Raw genomic sequence first — 20,239 nt, 5'->3', positions numbered from 1 at the left:
TTTGATTGTTTATTCTTTCCATTTTGTTATGTATGTCCACAGTGATTGAAGCATCCAGATCCAGATCAATACTACTGGTTTAGTGTTATTTTTACGCTTGATGATGCAGTTACATGTGGTAATTATAAAATTTTAAAGGCACCCAAATTATTGGCATGTACTACCAAATGGATGAATCAACATTTTCGCGTGGTACTATGATTCAGAAGGTTTGTGGTACTATGGACACTGAGGTTTCTGTTTTCAATAAAGAACTATACTTTCCTTAGTGAGTTTTTGATGCATATGAAGGAACAAGTAAATGACTACGTTTTTTTAATCTTTGAAGAATCTCGATTTAAGATAGAATAGCATGAAGCAGAATGTAAAATTGCGGGTGCTAACTGAATTCTCTACTCTACACTAATTGGACAAAAAAAATGTTTTCTTAGTAGTCCGTTCAAAATAAAATGTTTCATTATTTTTCAAAGTTCTTTTAAGGCGCTAATTGAATTCTCTACTCTTTGTCCATTCTTTCAGAAAGCACTCCCTGAATTCTGGTTGCACTCTATAATGGGTGGCCTGCTGATGGAAAGATCAACTAATGATGGAATCCCCCAAAGGTACATTTCCAAAAGTCACATATTCATGTGACCTTTATGTATATATTTGTTAAGCTAGGCATCTTCATGTTTTGAAATTAAGTATCCAGTTTTGGATTATGACCAATCAAATACAGTTTAGGTGAAACAAGTAAAATGCTAGATCTATAATGGGATGCCATTCAATACTATGCGCTGCAAAGTGCATATTCCTACTTTCTTGTTCCTGGAACTTCATGTTTACTTTATTACTGATTGCTGATAGAATCAATCTGATGAGTCATGGGACTATGCTTTAATCTATTCCTTGTTAGATATACTTACCACTGAATTGGTGTACCCAATGCACTATTACCCATATATGTTGATGATTGGATGTGCTGACCGCAAAATTTGAAATTCTGCTGCTAAGGTTTCATTCATGTTTTGTGTGGTTCCAAAGTATCAATTACAAATTTGTGCATTGGGGAGGGTATCAGCTTTTTTTGTTACCATTTGATTTTTCAGGCTTCTAATATATATGCACCCTTGGTGAAGCATGGACTGCAATAACAATACCATTTGGTAAACTTTGCAGGTCGATAAACTGAAAGTTTTGCATATTCCCTTTTGTAATTCACCCTCCAAAGGAAAGAGAAGGTATATTGTGGAGCTTCCATCCATTTTTCTATATTTGTATTAGACTGGTCAGATACCTCAGGCTCAACACTTTTGATGATTTTATTTCAGTGTATATCTTTGCCAATGTAAAGTGCAAAGTGTACTCTTGGTATTGCCTTCAAATTCAATGTAACGTTCGTGGTGTCCAGTAAAGATGTTGTGCCGTTTTGGGCCATTTAAGTATTTAACTATGGAGAGTTTACTGTGAAAGTGGATCTAAATAATAAATAAAGAAAAGTAAATATGCAGCTGCTCCTATTGATTGTTTATCATAGTGCTAAATGTAAGGAACATGCCTGCATAGGGTGTAATTGTCCGACCCAGTATATTTACTTTCATATGCATGAATTGGGACGCACAACTCCAGTGAGGAGGCGCCCCAAGGGGAGCCCCAACCACTAGTTTATTATTAAAAACGATAGCATTGACATGGCTATTTCCTATACACATGTAACTGCTGTCTTGTTGTATAATGGAGACACGCCACAATCGCTGCGGCAGGATTGATGGTGTAGGATATGATAAATCCCGTGCATATCTATTAGCAGGTCTAAACTATGCTAAAAACACACCTAAACAAGATAACAAGACTGGATTAATTGGTTCCGGGAGAGTTTGAGAGATACCTTCCTCGACACGCGCGTGAAGCATTGAGATGTCGTAAAAATATTAGAATCAAACGGTAGGCTCTGATTCATCGGATCTGACCCTCCTTCATGGCAGGATCAGTTGGGCTTTCCAGCAGCTTACATCACTGCCTTCGCTTTGATCAGCTTCTAAATCTGCCTCACAATCTGCACGAGTGAAGGATCAAAAGGTGTCCAACGTCACCATTAGTTATAATTGCATGAAAATTGTTAGCAATGGACTTATTTATATCCAGGTGCAGTTATACGCGGTCCGTCCAAGTATACATAATAATCTGTGTATGGTTCTGCCTTTGATGCTTATACTGACAGAGTCGATGCCTCCGCAATAAATTATTATGTTCAAAGTGAGAAAGGCTATTGGATATTATCTGCTTACTTTGCATTGCATGCCCTCTTTCAAACAATCATAACGCTGACGGAGCTTCCCCATGAGATCTCGTGTGATTAGCTAGATACATCTGCAAGGCAACACACTTATCACGTATCGTTGAGATCAGGTTCAGGTTAACAGATACACGTGTCAGAATGAACAGGACAATTGAGTACAAGAAGTTATGCTAGTACACACCCGTTTCAGTGCATGAATACAGATGATGCTTCAGTCCTGCACCAAAAACAAGTAAAAGATCTAGCACATATGCCACGCGAGGGACCTGCGGGAGCGGGCTCTCGTGGTCTCGCCGTCAGCCAAGCGATGTAAGGCGGCTGCTCGAAGTCGATGTAAGGCGCCGCTGGTAGAGAGGCGACGGCGGCGGAGGGTTCGCACAAAGGCGATCAGGAGAGGAGGCGGCTGCGGCGCTAGGGGTGGAACGCGAAAGAGAATACTGAAATAGGAATTGCTTGTCGGCTTTATTTGCCTGAGATGTGCGGAAATTCAATTCGGCTCCCAGGTGCGTATGCTCCCTCTACCAACAAAACATATTTTTAAGTGTGGAAATTTTTTTAAAAAAAGTTCTACATGTACATCTCCATAATATATGTGTGTTCGTCAAGTTTGACGAAAAAATAATTTTTTATGTGGTTTATGTAAAAAAGAGAAAACTTATCCTGTGAAAAGCATTATTTTTAGCACTGAATTTTGTCTTTTTTACACACGTCACATGGTAAGTTTATTTTTTATGAAACGACTTTGTAAGCGTGTAGCACGTGAAGATGTACATGCAAATTTTTTATTTTTATTTTTTAAAATTTAAAATATGTGTAAAATGCGTTTCAAAATATAGGGAGCATATGCTCTCATGTTCCAAAACACCACTGAGATGTGTCAGTTTAGGTCGCTTGTACATGGGCTTTAGTGGGGGGTTTTACCGCATCTTCGGCAGGCCAATCCATGGTAATGGGCTGTTCGAATTGATTCGCCTGGATAGATGTCAACGCACACTTCATGTGGAGCTATCCAATCGAACTGACCCGTCTAGGCGATTCATTCGTCCATCAAATTTAGGGACTCCATGCGCGAACAGCGCGATGATCCCAGCTTGTAAGTGGCACATTATACTATTCAATGATTCATGTCTAAAAAAAACTAGTTAATGATTCATTAGAATATGGCAGTCACTTACAAAAAAAGCTCGCCGGTACGTTGGCCCCTACACGTCTACTCCTCCCCACCGCCGAGGTCGTTGCCGCGAAGGCCATCCCCGTCGATGGCCGCCCATGCAGCCCAGATGGCTTCTTCCTGGCGCCGTTGCTTGGCGAAGGAGCAGCCGCGGTCGGCCATGCCCTCGTCATCCCGTCGGCGTTCGTCCTCACAGCGGACCAAGGCGGCGTTGAGCTCGGCCGCAAAGTGCTTCCTTCTCTCCTCCTTCGCGGGGCGCTTCGCCTCCTCCTCCGCCACTGTCGCCGCGACCAGCATCGCGTCATGCATCACCGTCGTCGTGGCCACCGCCCTGGCCTGCCGCGCCGCGGACTCTTCCTCGTGGCGCTCCCGACAATCGCGGTCTCTTGCGGCAGACCTACGGTGCATCATCTATACCTGCCAGAGGTCCTCCTCCTCCTCATCCTCCTCTTCCTCCTCCTTGCCCAGGAGGCCCCAAGCCGACCGCCTCCTCCTCTACATAGTCGGTAGCAAGGTCTCGCCGCCGCCTCCATCGATGCCTCCGTTGCCACCCCGTGCGCTGCGATGCGGCGATGCTCTTGCACGTCGATGGTGGCAGCGTCCGCCTCACCGTCTCCAAGTACGCCATGGCCGCCTCATGGCGTATCCCACGCATGGCCACCGCGGTGGCCACCGCCTCCCTCCGCTCCGCCAACTCATGTTGAGCCTGTTGCGTCGCCGCCTCGACCACCTCCGCTAGCGCCTGCTGGACCATGTCACCTTCGTGCTCAAAGGCGGCCACCTATTCATCTTCCTCTTGGTGGGCCATCTTCGTGGCCCAGATGTCAACCTCCTCGTCGGACCTCGTAGTCGGAGGGAAGCGGGATATGCACATCTCCCTAATGTGCTTCCAGTTGGCGATATTCTGGTGAGGCATCGATGGATTTGGTGTTCAGTGTGGATTAGGGGCGGGGCTCGTCGTCGCACCGGTGGGTGTTCTTTCTAGCTCTCGTCATGGGCGGGAAATGGCCGGACGGGCGCGTGATGTTTTTCGGCCTTGTTGGGAAACAACAACGGCGCGCGAGCGGGGAACATGAGCCACCAAGGGTAGGAACAAACCGGAAGCGCGGGAATCATCTACGGCGCGTGCAAAGCCGACGATGCGTTTCGCGATGTCTTGCCACCATTAATGTCCCATCGCCATTAGAGGCAGAGTGTTATCCTTGACAGTGGGTGATGGAGGGCAACATGAGTCGGGCCGCTGGATGCACCCCGTACCAAAACGGACCACCTCCCAATTTTATCCACGAGCCAACCTAAACGAACAGAAATGAACCAACTAAATGGCCGTTTTAGGTCAATCCCGCCGGAGATGCCTTAGGGGCTCGGTTAACCATATAACAGGCCTAGTAAGCTTCAAAGTTATCGTCCCATTGGGACAAACAATTGGTCTAGTGTGGAAACTGAACCACATCGATCGAACAATCTAAAACTATCAGATGGCACGATCGGACGACCATAATAACAAGTCAATAGGCTGCAGAAACGCGTAAAGAGTCGGATGTCTTTCACAATAGCAAGGCCAAGGCATGGGGGGGCTGAGATGTGTCAGACCTATTTAAATTTCTCAGGTCCTTCTTTCTTCTTCGAATTCAGAATACACATTGTTGTTTCCAAGCATGTACCTGGGAGGGACGGATTTTAAACCCGGTTATCATTCTAGCGTCCATCCACGGAGAGATCATCCGCAGGGAGAGTATCACCCTACCTAACAACGTATACTCAAGGGAGGGATGATTCTCCCATTGGTTAATGTTTCCGAGCATGTACTTCCGTTAGGCTGAAATTATTATCTGCTGAAGGGCTCTGCTAATCTGTCTGATACAGTAGAGACCTCATGATAAATTCAAAGAGTGCTATGCAGATGTATCGGTAGACCGGTAGATGTCCATCCCTGCAGACTGACAAACAAGATATCCTGTTGTGACACATACACAATTCATAAGCCTCACCGAGCGGTCGAATTGTTCATGGCACATGTTCATAATTTTACTGATCCATCACAAGTACCATTCGTGCAACATGTTTTCTGACCAAATACTGGTACAAGAAGAAAGCCAGCACAATTGGCTCTCCTCACAAAGAACAGAGAGCTGGCTAAATACACTGGAAGCTGGGCAGAAGATATGTACTTCACCACCACACAGAAGAGATCAAAAAGAAAATCAACAGGTTCACTTCATTCAGATCGTCCGACTAATATTACTAAAGCGACGATCTGTACGTCCAGCCTTCCTCAGAGCACGACAGATGTCTTGCCCAAATGCACAAGTACCAGTGCCTGCCTGAAGTGAAACTGCACAACGCGACGCAGCGCCGTGCTCTACCAATCATGCCGTCTCACTCGACAAGCCAGGCACTGCCTGCCCACTCCGCTCGCCTGACGACATGTAGAGGCAAGAGGAATGTGTCGACCCCAGTGCAACTCGCACACCCGCGCGCCGAACACGACAACGCCGGCTCCACCTGCCAGGCAAGATAAACGTGCAGTAGTCACATTTCTGCCAGCTGTTGGAATTGATCTTGCGGTTAAAACAAACCGTGAGATAGGAGGAGCTGGAAAAAACGCTCTCGCGACCGCGTCGTCCCCCGCGGGCGACGGGGCCGCGCCGCCACTCCCCCTCGTCCAGCTCCCCTCTCCTCCCCTTCTCCTCCGCCGTCGTCGGCGTGCGTCGCCGGGCAAGGCCCGGGCGGCGGCGGCGGCCCCTCGACTTTCCCCTCTCGGCGCTGCGCCTGCGCGGGGTAGGTGCGGCCGGGAGGTGCTCTTCGGCCGGCGGCGGTCCGGCGTGGCGGGGTGAGATCCCCACGTCGGGTGGGAGGAGGGGTGGCGGCGCGGCCGTTGGCGGCGGAGCTGCTCAAGCGGCGCCATGGCAGGGCCGCTCGGCCCAGATCTGGGCCCAGGCGGGGCCCGGAGGGGCACGGCGGTGGCTCTGCTCTTGGCACGCCGGCGGCGCTCCCTGGAGGAAGAGAAGACAGGGCGGCTGCGATATTCCGTTGCCCGTCGCTTCGACCGGATTTAATCCGAGAGCAGGGGCCACTGTCGCACTAGAAACAGAGGCAGCCACACAGGCCACAGCCCGCACGAGATTCGGAGACACGATTGTCTTTCCCTGATCTCATATCTGACCTCACATCGTGCGGTGCGGCTGCTGCTACCAGCCGCCTACACAGGGTGCGTGTGGAATCGAGCTTTTTCTCGCCGAAAAAGACGTCCAGGTTCAACGTACCCACACGCACGAACCGGGGTCAATCCACCCGTTGCGCATCTTGCATTTGCCCGCGAATATACAAGCCCGGCGCTCGGCGGCCACGGGCGCTCGTCCCATACGTCACCGACATGTGGGCCAGAGTAGGTGCCAGTCCCACCTGGCAGCCGATCGCGGTAGACGTGTGGCCGCCACAGTCGTCAGGTGTGATGCTAGCCGCAGCCGATCCCGTTTTTACTTCTTGACTCCACCAGTATGCTACTGCACCCGGTGCATACAGAGAAGACAGGGCGGCGGTGGGTGGGCGGCGGCGGCACTTCGGCCGGCCAGCTGCAGCGTAGCAGCGGGGCTTTACGGGCCCTTTTGGGTCCGGCCGGGCCAGTTCGGGCCTGGTCTGCCTCGTAGCCTCGTCCGGTCGGCTACCGCGACAGCGGTGGAGGCGGCTCCTCCCGCGTGGCCGCGGTGCTCGCTACCCCCGTCCCCGCTGCATCCCTTTTCTTCGTCTAGGCCTTGCTCCGGTGACCACAGTTAGGCGGCGAGGATGGCTACAAGACCGTGGTGGCGTGTGCGGGTGGGCGGCAGGTTAGGTGGAGCACGTCGGAGCGTTTGGGGTGGTCGGTTTGGTGGTCGGGAGAAATCCCTGTCGGCATGCTCGACACCGACGCGGTGACGCCTGCGGGTGTCACCTTTCCTTCCTGAAGGGCGTCGGGTGTACCTCCTCCCCAATCCCCTCCGCATACCGGGGGAAACCCTAGGACTAGTCCGGGCAACAGCGGCGTCATCGTCGTCTCCTTGGTGAAGGTGTTGCTTGGTATGCGGTGCCTCGGCGTGCTAGGAGCGTGGTGGTACTTCTCCGGAGGGCGCAGCGGTTGCGGGTCATCTTCGTTTTCGTCGATCTCGCCGGTGTCGGCATTTTTTCTTCTTTTCTTTCTTTTTCTTTTCTTTTGGGCTTGGTTGTGCTGCGGCCCCAGCGCGTTCGTTGTATCGGGTCGTTTGCTATATTAATATAGCGGGGCGCAAGCCTATTTCGAGGAGATAGGAGGAGCTGGGCTCCCAAGTGCATGCCCCAACGATCTGGTTTCATTCCCTGTTTCCTGGCCCTGCACGCTCCTGCACCTAATACTTGGACCTGCTGCAGCCTCCTCTTTCTCGACCAGTGTCTCCGACTGTCCAACAACATTCTAGTAAAAGAGCAGCACATGCGAAATGTTCTAGTATCCTTATTGATGTTCAAATGCATTTCTAGCATCAAATACATCCACCAATTCATTTTCAACTCACGCGCTCAAATAAAATGAACAGCTTCATTTCAGGGTGTCCAATCAGACTCATACAAACAAGAATCCCAAAAAGTTTGCAATATGATGAGAAAACAAATCAGATTCACATGTTCACCAATCTACTGCTGACAGCAGCTTGGTTCAGGCACAAATAAAATTCTAAAACTGGACATCTTACCCAATTGGTAAGGAGGGTTCATAATTCGGAAGATTCTAAGCACCAAGAAAAAAAATCCATTACAACTACCAGAAGTTGACATTTAAGACCAGGAGTAGGCAGTTCAGTAAAAGAACAGAGCCAACACAATGTTTTTCATCAAGATAGTATATTGCAAAAAACCAGAGAAATTGCAATGTGCTATGGCACAACACATCGAACTCACATTTTGAGCAACCTCATGAATTGTTTAGGTTGGGCAGAATTTGCTCGGATGATAAATGTGTCCAGCAGGATATCCAGCCAACACATTGCTTGGACTAAACATGTAGTCCTAGCATGTTAACTCTTCCCGATGAATTATTGAACTAAATGATTTTAGCAATTTGTTTGGTGGGCTGCTTGCAAGACCCAAGGGCTGACCTTAACCCATGGATTGCTATAAAACAAGTATATAAAACCTACAGACTGAAACTGGATATTCAGAGATCTGCTCCTGACTCCAGTCCCTCATGAATTGTTCATGGCACAAGAACTCTACATCTCCATTACAGAAACGGCTAACAGGAATACTAAATCATGCTTTAATGTCCAACAGCGGATCAAAACCACCTCGTGGGATCCAACAGTGGCCGCCAGCAAGCATTTTCAACCGAGACAATTTACCCGCAACTACCAAATTAACAGTAGAATCTGACTCCTGTAGAGATTTGATGGTGGACAGTGTAGGTTAATACTGCCAAATCGTGTGTCATAAGCTGCAACAAACTGTACGCCAAAAAATCATTATTTAGAGATTTAGAGCTTGATTAATTTAGAAAGCGTGCAGGACATAATACATAACACCTTGTTAGATTTATACAAGGAAAGAATTTCTGCTAATTTCCCATGAGATTAACCTAGCATAGCCATATATAAATCGAGTAGCATGATGTAAACCTAGCAAATAGCCATGACAGGTAATACCATGTGGTCATCTCATATGCGACCGATAACACGCAGGCAGCCAGAGGAAGCTGATATAGCCTACGAGGCTACGAGCATGACAGGTGACAGGTGTCATCCAAAAAAAAAATTATATATCTACGTGGATGGGTTGTGAAGTTTCATGATCCACATCTAGAATTGCCAAAAGGTTATGACCTATAGATGTATGGGAATTTTCCTATAGTACTATATTCAACGGATAAAGATGTGCACATACATAAATATTCCAAGCGGGGATGATAGAAGGCATTTATAAAAACGGGATTAAAAATGGTGTGAATCAGACACACAAATCTTTGGGCATGTGCCTCTTAATGGTTCAATAGAAAATAGACGATACAAATTGATCAGGATCGATGCCGTCCTTGAACTTTCCATCTAGGTACTCTGACCTCGATTATTATTTCTCTCTCAAGAGAAAACAGCCTCACCAAAGAATAAACACATGAATTTTCTATGAAGACTTATTGTGTTCAGGCACATCCAGTTAATATTGGACACCCTAGCACCCATCTTCAACACAATGATCCAGCAAGACAAGAAATCCCGGATATGGTAGCCATGTCCTCTATATTCTATTGCACCCACATCAAAGCTCCACCGTGATGGGTGGCCTTGCTCCACCAAAGCCGGATATTAGACCCACAGCCACACTTGCATATCCGAGGACACTCTCTCTCGCCGTCATGAGAATGATGATTCAGATCCGCTGGTACGCGAACAGAGGAACACCGACCACCTCAATTATTGTCAATCCCATGGTTGTACTCGATGATTCTGGTGCTCAGCATACAAAGAAAGTATACCTTATTTCCAAGAACCATGCTTGGCCCATGCCGACGATGAGATCTAGGCGCACAATATGCGTTGGTTTGTCTTGCTCCACATAGTAATCATATTCAAAGATCATATCGGCCCATTTGTTAAGTACACACCAAGAATTTTTTTTATCACAGCGTTGGTGCCTACAAAGAACACAATGAATTCATGGTAATGGCACCTAAGGTTGTTACAACAGTAAGCACCGCAGAGCAGCACCGCGCTCCAGTGGTCCACAATGAGCTCTACTCTCATGTGCGCCCTATGCTGCCACAGGATGAACCAATCATGGACCATTGGAGCGCAATACTAATTTGCGGTGGTTACAACTGCAACAACCTCAAGTACCATAACCACGAATCCATCGTGGTCTTCGTCGGAACCAAAGACATGATGAAAACTTACTTCATTATCCAGTGAGTTTAATAAATGGGACGATGTAATGTATGAAAACGATGAGTACGTAAAGCAAGAGATCAATGCATATTGTGCACCCAGATGACATCGTCAAGGTGGGGCCAAGCATAATCCGAGGAAATGAGATATGTTTTGTTTGTACGCTAAGCAGAAGGATCATTGAGTACAACTATGGCATTGAAAAAACTTGAAGTGGTTGATGCTCCTGCATTCGCGTAACAACGGATCCAAATCACCTTCTCATGAAACGGTGTATTTGGATATGCAAATATGATCGGCTCAAAATTTCCATTTTTTGGGCAAGGGAGGCCACCGGTCATGGTACAACTTTGATGTAGGTAGTACTAGACCTTGGACCTGGCCCAAATGTCTAGGACTCCTCATCTATTAGCAGGTCTAAACTAAGTCTTAACAAGATAACAATATTGAATTGGTTCCGGAGGACTTTGAGAGATACCTTCCTTGACGCGTGCCACAATATATGTGTGAAGTGCTGAGATGTCGCAAAAATATTAGAATCAAACGGCAGGCTCTAATTCATCGGATCCCGCATCCTCATCCATGATCACTCGAGCTTTCCACCAGCTTTCTTCATCACCTTCTCGTTGATCAAACTTCTAAAATCTGCTGAGTCTGCAAGAATGAAGGATCAAAAGTTGCCCAACGTCACCATTAGTTATATTTGAGTGAAATTAATAACAATGGGCTTGTTTATATTCAGGTGCAGTTATATGCGTTCCATCCAAGTATACATGATAATATATGTGCACACTTCTGTCTATGATGCTTATATACTGCGTCCCCTATGCTGAGAGAGAGTTGATGTTGCCGTAGCCTAGTAATAGTAGATCATTTATGTTCAAAGTGAAGAAAGGATATTGGATATGATCTGCTTACTTTGCACTAATACGCGTCGACATCAGAAACTGCATAGCGCTCTTTCAAAAAGAATCGTAACGCCAACGGAGCTTCCCCATTGCCTGCAAGCACGAGATCTCGTGTGATTAGCTAGATGCATCTGCAAGGCAAGACAATTATATCACGTATATATCGTTGACATCAGGTTCAGCCAACAGATACATGCGTCAGAATGAACATGCCAATTGAGTACAAGAGATGAGCGTCCAAGGCGTCCCCTCTGCCCTTAGACGGCAGCGCACCTGCAGAGGCCGGCTCAAGTGGCCGCGCCGTCAGCCAAGCAGACGCGTTGCAGTAGACGCCGTTGCTCGAGGTCAGGTAAGGCGCTGCCGATCGTGATCGTGGTCAGAGGCGGCGGCACTGGTTGGAGGGAGGCGGCGGCGGAGGGTTCGCGCAAAAGCGATCTGGAGGGGAGGGGCGCTAGGAAAGAGTTAAATAGGAGTGCTTGTGGGGTCAACCACAGCAGGCCTAATTGAGCTTCCAAGTACCATGTCAATAGGCCCAGCGTGGAAACTGAGGGATTCAGCGGTTCGACCCAAATAGAGGCACCGTTCGCGTGGTTGATAAATGGGTTTAGGGCATCTCCAACCGGGCGACCCATCCCGCGCACGCGCGTCCGGATTGGTCGATCCGGACAAAATCCCGGCCCAACGCAGCGACGCACCGCAAAAGCGGACGGCCACGGCGTCCGGAACGACGGAAACCCGGCCCAAATATTGGCTAGGTTTGCGTGGCCGCGGATGGCACGCGCCGTCCGCTCGCGTCCGGGCGTCCGTCGCCTCGTCTCCTTTGGGCCCACTCGGCGGTGACCCGAGAGGGTATTAAATGGGGACCGGAGGGGATCCGGAACTCCACTCCGGTCCCCACTCCACTCCCGCAGCGAAGCCGCCGCCATGGCCCCGAAGCGCGGTTTCGCTCCCGGAGCCCACGACGACGAGGCGAGCGGCGGCCGCCGGCCTCCGCCGCGCCGCGGCCATCGGCAGAGAAACCGAGGCGGCCTCCACATCGGAGAGGCCGCCCGCGGCGGCGCGGCATTGCCGCAACCGCCGCCGCCGGCTGCTCGAGCCGAAGCCCGAGTCCTCGGAGGAGGACCCGGACATCCGCGCCGCCAAGCTCATCTCGGCGGCGGAGGAGGAGGCCAACTGGCCGGACCTTCGAGATGCCATCCGTACCTCCGAGCTGGAGGAAGCGGCGCGGCCGGCGGAGGAGGAAGCGGAGCTGCGGGAGCTCTACGCCCGGGCCCGTCGGGCGCGACGGGACGAGGACGAAGCGGCGCGGCGGGAGGAGGCCGGGCGCCGCGCCGGCGAGGAGCGCCGCGAGGAGCAGCGGCGGCAGAGGCCGGCGTCGCGCGGAGGAGCGGCGCCGCCGGGAGGCCGGGCGCCGCGCCGGCAGGAGAGGCGGCGGCGCCTCGGGGAGGAGGCGCCGCTCCGTGCGCCGCCGCTACCTCGGGTCGCTCCGGACCCCCACTCGGCCCGGGAGGAGGCCCCGTGGTCTCCGTGGCCGGAGTCCCCGGCGCGGTCGAGCCACAACAGTGCCTCGCCGCCCGGGGACGTCGTCGACGACGACGACGACGCCGACTTTGCCCACAGGGGCTAGGCGGCGCACCGGCGGCCACCGCGCCACCGACCAAACCCTACTAGAGGGTTTTTAGTTTAAATTTAAAATCCATATAGGGCTTCTTTTGTCAGTTATTTGCCCAAAATAGGGCTATGTATAAATTTTGCCCAAAATAGGGCATATGTTTATGAAATATCGTTTAAAATTTCCATGTTTCGTTTCTTTTCGTATTTGTCCGATTATGCGGTGCGTCCGCGCGTTGGGCGCAGCGCGCGACCCAAACGGACACGCGGACGCGGGCCGCTGTCCGCGCGTCCGCTCGGCCACGCAAACGGCCCAAAACGGACGCGCTGGGCCATCCGTTTGGGTCGCCCGGTTGGAGATGCCCTTACATCCTAGTTCAGCTGCCCGATGCAAAATATTTTGCCTGTTCGCGGCGGCCCAAGTTTAGAGTTGAAATACGCGAATGCCCCACGTGACCGCTCTTTCCTGCCTCGGGCCCGCTTGGCAGCGGCGCCGTCTGCTTCATCTTCTGCGCGGCGCCGTTGTACTGGCAGCCTCGCTTCCGCGTTCCGCACAACAAATTAATGGCGCACAGCGATGGAGGTTCCCTAGGCCTAGCAATGGGCACCCGGCTTAATGAGTGCCACCGCCCTCTCGGATGCTTCCAGTGTATAAAATGGGGTGTGAGGCGCGTCTAGCCACCTCCCTAATCCCCAACCGTAGTGCCGTAACCCACCTTCTCTCCATCCACCTTCTCCCTAACAGCTACATGCGGGTCCTAGGGGCCAAGGCCACCGTGGCAGGGGCAGGGCTGGCCGTGCTGGATCTGATGCGCATGAGCTCATCGTCACCCTCTCCATTCCATGAGGACCGTGAGTGCCCACACGCCATGTATTTCGAGTTCATCGTCACATCACGGAGGACCTTATCGGCACGAAGAGGCTCTCGAACAAGTTCATGGAGTTTCTCGCCAGCCAGGAGCTGGCCGAGGTGCACCTCCGAGAAGCAAGCTGCGGCGTTTGCCGTTGTCTCGTGGAGGTCCTTTTAGATGGGCAAGGAGACATGTACCTCGACCGAGGCTTCGACAAGTTTGCACGCGAGCCCAACCTAGAGGTTAGGTGTCTGCTGCACTTCTTCTACGAAGCTGACAGCGAGATGCGCGTCAAGGTGTTTGACGACCCATCCTGCCCCAAGCACTACCACGACGACGACTCCGGTGATGACAATGGCAACAGCTACGGCCAGATGTATGCTATAGGGTGGTCTTTTTTTGCGGCGAATATGGCAAGTTCCAGTTGAAGCCACTAGTGTAGGTTTCTGGCCTTCCATCGGAGCTAGTGTAGTGAGGATGCACACACGCCTCTAGTTTGGATGATTTAGTGTTCTTTCTTCGCAGCCAAAAAAACATGTGCCAACAGAAACCCGTACTTAGATTTACTCATTTTGCAGTGATTTAGATTTGTCACAAAACATATGTAATATATCATCTATTAATGAAAAACTGTTCAAAAACGGATGTAAACGGACAAAGCTGGGCCTGGATAATTAAATGAAAGGATTTTGAAGCAAAATCTTTGCTAATTCGACAAGGATTGTATTCTTTAATTCTTTTTTTTATTTTGTATTACTTAATTTAAGAATTCAAAAATAAATTATTCTAATGGATTTTATTCTTCTTCTTTGGATTTTAAATAGAAAAAATAAAATACAGTAATTAAGTTAAGTCAATCCAAAAAAGAAAAGGAGGTTCGTAAACGGACAGAAAATAAGGTTCGCAAACGGACAGGCGTGGCCAAAAGACCATTTGGCGGGCCTCCAAAATGGAGTTAGGCCGATGAAAATGCCATGAACCACATCCAACAATCTGAAACGACCAGACGGCCATAATAGCATGTCAATAGGCTGCAGAAACGAGTAGGTCATTCTCAAAGAGTCGGATTTCTTTCACAGAAGCATGGGGAACTGAGATGTGTCAGATCCTATTTCAGAATATTCACATTGGTCCTTTTTTTTCAGAATATACACATTGTTGTTTCCGATCTCAAGGGACAGCTGGGTGAGGCTTATGAATTTTGTATGTGTCACAACAGCACATCCTGTTTGTCAGTCTCTAGGGACGGACTACAACGCCATCATCTACAGGGCTATCATCTACGGGTCTACCGATACATCTGCATAGCGCTCTTTGAAATTATCACGAGGTCTCTACTGTGATCAGACAGATTAGCAGAGCCTTTCAGCAGGTATTAATTTCAGCCTAACACAGAAACTTTAAAAGAGCAGACACTCTACAAACAAAGGAAACTGGCAAGAAAAATTCTTCACTCCAGCAGCAACAAACAGAAATTCAGACGGTCAACACCAAGGATCTCCGGATGCCGTACCTAGCCATCCACTTGCATTGGTAGGGCTGTATTTCGTTCTCCTCGGACAGGAATTGGGCAGGCACCCAGATTTGTGATATCATCAGCGGATAACTTAGTCTATAAAGAGTTTGAAGAAAAACACATAATGCGGTACCAGTTGATAGTGAATCAGAAACGATATGAAGTGGCTGAATGGTTCCTGGCCTGTTTTTCTTTCCTTAAAATAGATGGGCACACAGGTAAACTGATATGTGCTCCAGTTCGTCTCTATTAGTACTTACTAACAAGGATCAGCTCTACTTATAATCAGATGATGGATGAATTATCTGGTGGGCATGCTGGCAGGGTAACTTGCCATGAGCTCCAATACTTTCAGGGACACCTGAAAACACATGTAAAGGATGCACATGAGGCCAAGTAAGACAGTGTCAGCTCTGATTGTTAGAGCGTAGCTGATGGCATTTCATGACTTCTAATAGAGAAGAAAAAAACCACAATTAAGAGAGCTCATACCGTTTACCTGAACTTTCATCATTTATTCGCGCGAGGGCATCTATGTGGCCTGATTGAGGAAGAGCATACTATTACCATTTGGAAAAAAAAAATGTTGCAAACGATGGTAATTGTATTTCATACACGACAACAAAATAATAGTATGTTACATGTGATTAGTGAACCTAAGAAATTTTCTAGCGAACTTGTAAGTTCTCACCTTTGGGCCATACGGCTGAAAAACGGTTTTGACATCTTCAAACACCTCAGCGATTGGTTTTGCAGCATTAATCTGATTAAACAGTGGATTAGCCAACAGGTGATCAATGTACATACATAGATAAAACATTGACCAATCTCTAACGGAAGTGCACGCACACACAAAATAATGTCATTACCAAAGACACTGAAAACGCCAATCTATCAAAATGCATAAATCCACCTATTAGTTCGCTACTATATATGCCCTCTACTCAAAGATGAGATATTTATTCCAAAACACTAATGCCCCATCTGAGAATATATTCTGTTGTGTGGCACCGATTTTCTGAAGTGCCTAATAAGATCAGAGTATTCTATGCAATGCTTGTTTCCATCATGTTTCCATTCATATGAGTTTATTATTGATACTCCAGGTGTCATCTGAATTCAATTAGACTCTAACACACATATACTTAAAATGCTACAGCGTGGCTCTTAATTTAAAATGTTATCTTTTACACCATGCCTGCTGCCTACAGCTATTCTCTTTTCACACTATCTTCCCTTGATTTCTTGATGCATACTTCTCCACTATTAGTATTGATACTCCAGGTGTCATCTGAATTCAATTAGACTCTGACACAAGAGCATGTGTAACTCAACTACAGGTAAGCTGGATTCTATAAAAAAAATCAGAAACTAATCCTGGTAGTCTTGAAGCTAGTGTGTGATTATCTTAAATCATGACAAGTCTGTATGTGAGGTTGTGCATCCTTTTGCATAAAAATGGATATACCTTCTTAACCATGCCCTTTGAGTCATAATACTGAATTACAGGCAAACTGGATTCGACAAAAACGCCGAATCTTTTCCTGATAGTCTCAATGTTGTCATCAGCTCTTCCCTGCAGTTGATCAAGAAAACAAAACAATGTTAGAAAATGAAGAGATCGTGTCACATACAATCCAGCAAATAAACATAAGAGATAAAAGTCCACCTGATTACGGCCCAGAAGACGCCTTCCCATTTCTTCCTCCGAACAGTCAAAGAATAGCACAAACTCAGGTGATATTTTGATCTGGAGCAATGCAAAATAACTAAGGTTTTGTTTTTTTGCTTTTAAAACACAAAAGGAAACTGCCAGATTGCCAGAATAATTTTAAAATGCAAAACAAAGTGAGATTACAACATTCTCAAACGCAGCACGGTTTTCTTCATTCCTTGGAAATCCATCAATGAGAAACTTGTCATTTTCACTTTTTATCATAGCTTCTTGCAAAAGCTTTATGGTTATCTCGGATGGAACAATTTTTCCTTCATTTATTATGTTGTCAATCATGGCTCTGTAAAAATGAAGGGGAAAAAAGCCACATAAGCTTCGTAATTAAATAAGGAATATAGCATCTAGTCTGGAGTGGATTTGTTACCCATTCTCAGAACCAGACTTGATTTCTGTTCGTAACAGTTCTCCTGCGCTAAGATGTGTAAACCCAAAATGCTCCACAATATTGCTACATTGTGTTCCTTTCCCACTTCCAGGACCACCTATGGAATTGCATAAAATGAGAAACCATGAATTGACAGCATTCACTTTAGAATATGAAATTTACCTAGAACAAATACAACTGCAACTTTCTTGCCACCCAAGATGTTCTCAGTAACATCCTGCAATAGGAACAACCAAATACATCAAAAATTGATGGGAAGATTTAATCCCGGATACATGACTAAAATTGGTAACACTGAAATGGAAACAAAACTGAACGGAACATTGAGGATACATGTCTAACAGATTAAAGAGCATGTGTAACTTAAGTGCCACGTCCAGTTTTAAATTACAAAGCAATGGGGTACACAGATAAATATTGTCTCATGAATAATCTGGTAAGAACTGCAAGTCCGCAACCTAATATAAAAAATTACCTCCTGCTCGGTAACAGCCACTGAAGCATCCACCGCCGTGCTCATAGCTGCAAGTTTTTCAACCAAAAATGCTTGTAAATTGGCAATTTTGCAATGGAAGAATAAACTTTGCAAGAGAGTGGATTTTGTTCCGTGCATGGGATCTCCCATGCACGAAAACATTAGGTGTCGTTACATACCATTTTGTTTTATAATTCTAAAACTTGATGAAATCCGTAGCACGGATCTCAAAGCATGAAACATTGTGTAAGCATTTCACATACTCAGCAGAAAAGAGGGAAACGTCAAGACTCCACTATGCCCTAAATTGGCAGTTCAGCGCAAGTGACAATGTAATTCCTACTTGCATTTTGTTTTATTTCCATGCTTGTAAGATTTAAATACTAAGCAAATTAGGCAACAACTTCCCTTCAGCTACAGTAACATAGAGGCAAACCATGTTATCTTTTACACCATGCCTGCTGCCTACAGGTATTCTCTTTCCACACTATCTTCCCCTTGATTTTTTAATGCATACTTCTACTTATAAAACATGCATGACATTCAGCTACCAGCATTTCAGACAGGGAAGTTCCATGCGGAGTCATGTATTAGAACACACACACAAAATCATTTATACACACACAATCACTGCTGTGTATAAATCCACTCATCCCCACTTATGTTCAACATTACATATACAAACCCTATGTTGATCTGGAAGACTTGACCATTATGTGTCACCTTACTCCAAATACTCTATTGCTGCTATACGCAACAAATTGGCGGACACAAGTCACAATGCAGCAAACATGACTGCAATTTCTCCTAGATTCTACTAATGGTTCGCACCTCCTATATTGCTTGCTATTTCCTGGCCGGGTCCAAATCCCCAAACTCCACAGCCATCCGACTAATTCTGACCCAATGCAAGGGATCGCTCTAACAGATTTCGGCAACAGCGAACCAAACCAGTGAACTACTATGTCTCCTTTGAGTATTCCACTATTTTGGGAAAACTTTTCCATTTAGATAGAGCGAATGAACAGGTTACAGCATCCATGAATCGCATCACAGAAAATTGGAGTTCAGTTTGATCTATCGCTTCCACTCTATAGACTCGAACAATCAGATCGGGAATGCTAAGTGCATCAGAGAGAGAAGAGGTTCGAGAAACACGCACCCTGCTTCTGGAGCTGGCCGCCGGGGAAGGCTAGAGGAGCACGGGGAGGGAGGCGCAGCGCCGAGATGGGCAGGCCGCGACGCCTGGTCCAACCGGCAAGAGCGGCACGCAGGCCGCGGAAAGCGTCGCCGAAGAGCAACACCTTGCCGTCCGGCGGCGGCGAGCGGAGAGGAGCCGACGAGGTCGCCGGTCACGGTGGCGGCGGCGGAAGGAAATCGGAAAGGAGTTCGACTGAAAAAACGTGTCCGTCCTCGAGCCAGTTATGGCCAGCCAGGTGGTCTCGGCGGACCGATTCTTGGCCGTTGGATTAAAATCAGACGGATGGATCGGGGACGAAGGAATCCGGCATGGACAGCTTCGCCGTGGCTGTATGACCCACGGCGGCGCTGGCCTCAAAAGTGTCCCTCGGCGGCGCTGGCCTCAAGCCCCCTCACCGCAGAAACACTACGCACTGGCTGCTGATCTCGGCCAAAGCCTTTCCGATCTGACTTCTGAGTGGAGGGGGGGAGGCGCCGCGTTGAAGACTCCGGCCGCAGCGTCGGCGGGCGCAGGCGGCGGAGGGGATGGCACCCGAGCGGCGTGGCGCAGCCGCACCGGATGAGGACGCACTGTGAGTTACCGCGGTCCTTTGCTCTACTGGAACTAGCCGCGCTCTCTGAATTTTTGCTTCTGGCAGTAGCATTTGATCTGAGTTCTGAGATACGGCCGGTGCCCTGCCGTGGTAATTTTTTTTTTGCTTATAAAAGTAGCTTTATAGATCCATTAACACATTACAATCCTCCTCTAGGAGGGGTTCGATATCCGTTGGGACAGCCCCCAACCAGAAACCTACAGATTTACTAACTCTAGCATTACTAGCCAAACTATCAGCAACATGATTACAAGTTCTGTTGATATGAACAACCGAAGAGCCAAGACCAGATGCTAACACATCTTTGGTTTCATTGATAATATGGCAGAGCTGTGATAAAACCCGTCCAGGTTTGTTAATAGCCGAAGCAGCGACAAGGCAGTCAGTTTCACAAATAATCTGCCCCTGTGCCCAAGTGGCCGCCAGCGAGAGACCATCCTTGATCGCTTCCAGCTCCGCTTCTTCAGCAGAAGAGCAATTTGACAACACTCTGGCAGCAGAGAAACACACATTCCCATGTTCATCCCTAGCAATCACACCCAGGCTAGCTTGATTACCAGGTTGCGCAAACGAAGCATCAACATTAACCTTGACACACCCAGAAATTGGTTTAGTCCAGGCAATAGAGCTGT

At 48.0% G+C, this 20,239-nt stretch overlaps 2 protein-coding genes and 1 long non-coding RNA gene across 6 annotated transcripts in view; 2 read left to right on the top strand and 1 right to left on the bottom strand.

The window, feature by feature from the left end:
* Window positions 1-1,429, top strand: LOC124671253. Of its 2 annotated transcripts, none has more exons than XR_006992677.1 (2): window positions 1-602; window positions 1,159-1,429. It is a non-coding gene; the product is annotated as an uncharacterized LOC124671253 (long non-coding RNA). The 2 variants fall into 2 exon arrangements; XR_006992679.1 differs by having other exon boundaries at window positions 1,089-1,429.
* Window positions 1,430-15,137: 13,708 nt separating this feature from the next.
* LOC124671229 (UMP-CMP kinase 4-like) lies at window positions 15,138-19,173 on the bottom strand (the record flags this gene model as incomplete). Of its 3 annotated transcripts, none has more annotated exon segments than XM_047207639.1 (10): window positions 15,138-15,580; window positions 15,712-15,760; window positions 15,911-15,982; window positions 16,688-16,795; window positions 16,889-16,969; window positions 17,078-17,234; window positions 17,319-17,436; window positions 17,502-17,556; window positions 17,815-17,861; window positions 18,977-19,173. In XM_047207639.1, coding segments are annotated over 8 exon segments (645 nt in total). In that variant the 3' UTR covers window positions 15,138-15,580; window positions 15,712-15,751.
* Window positions 19,174-19,509: 336 nt separating this feature from the next.
* Window positions 19,510-20,239, top strand: part of LOC124685219 (protein FIP1-like) — a 79,470-nt gene continuing 78,740 nt past the window's right edge. Inside the window, exon 1 of the mRNA XM_047219553.1 lies at window positions 19,510-19,586. Coding sequence (XP_047075509.1) covers window positions 19,540-19,586 — 47 coding nt within the window. The 5' untranslated portion in view covers window positions 19,510-19,539. The remainder of the gene's footprint in view (window positions 19,587-20,239) is intronic.

The sequence above is a fragment of the Lolium rigidum genome, chromosome 1 (assembly GCF_022539505.1).
Source record: "Lolium rigidum isolate FL_2022 chromosome 1, APGP_CSIRO_Lrig_0.1, whole genome shotgun sequence".
Lineage (NCBI taxonomy): Eukaryota > Viridiplantae > Streptophyta > Magnoliopsida > Poales > Poaceae > Lolium > Lolium rigidum.
Note: the sequence above shows the minus strand (reverse complement) of the source record. Positions and strands in the feature narration are given on the sequence as shown.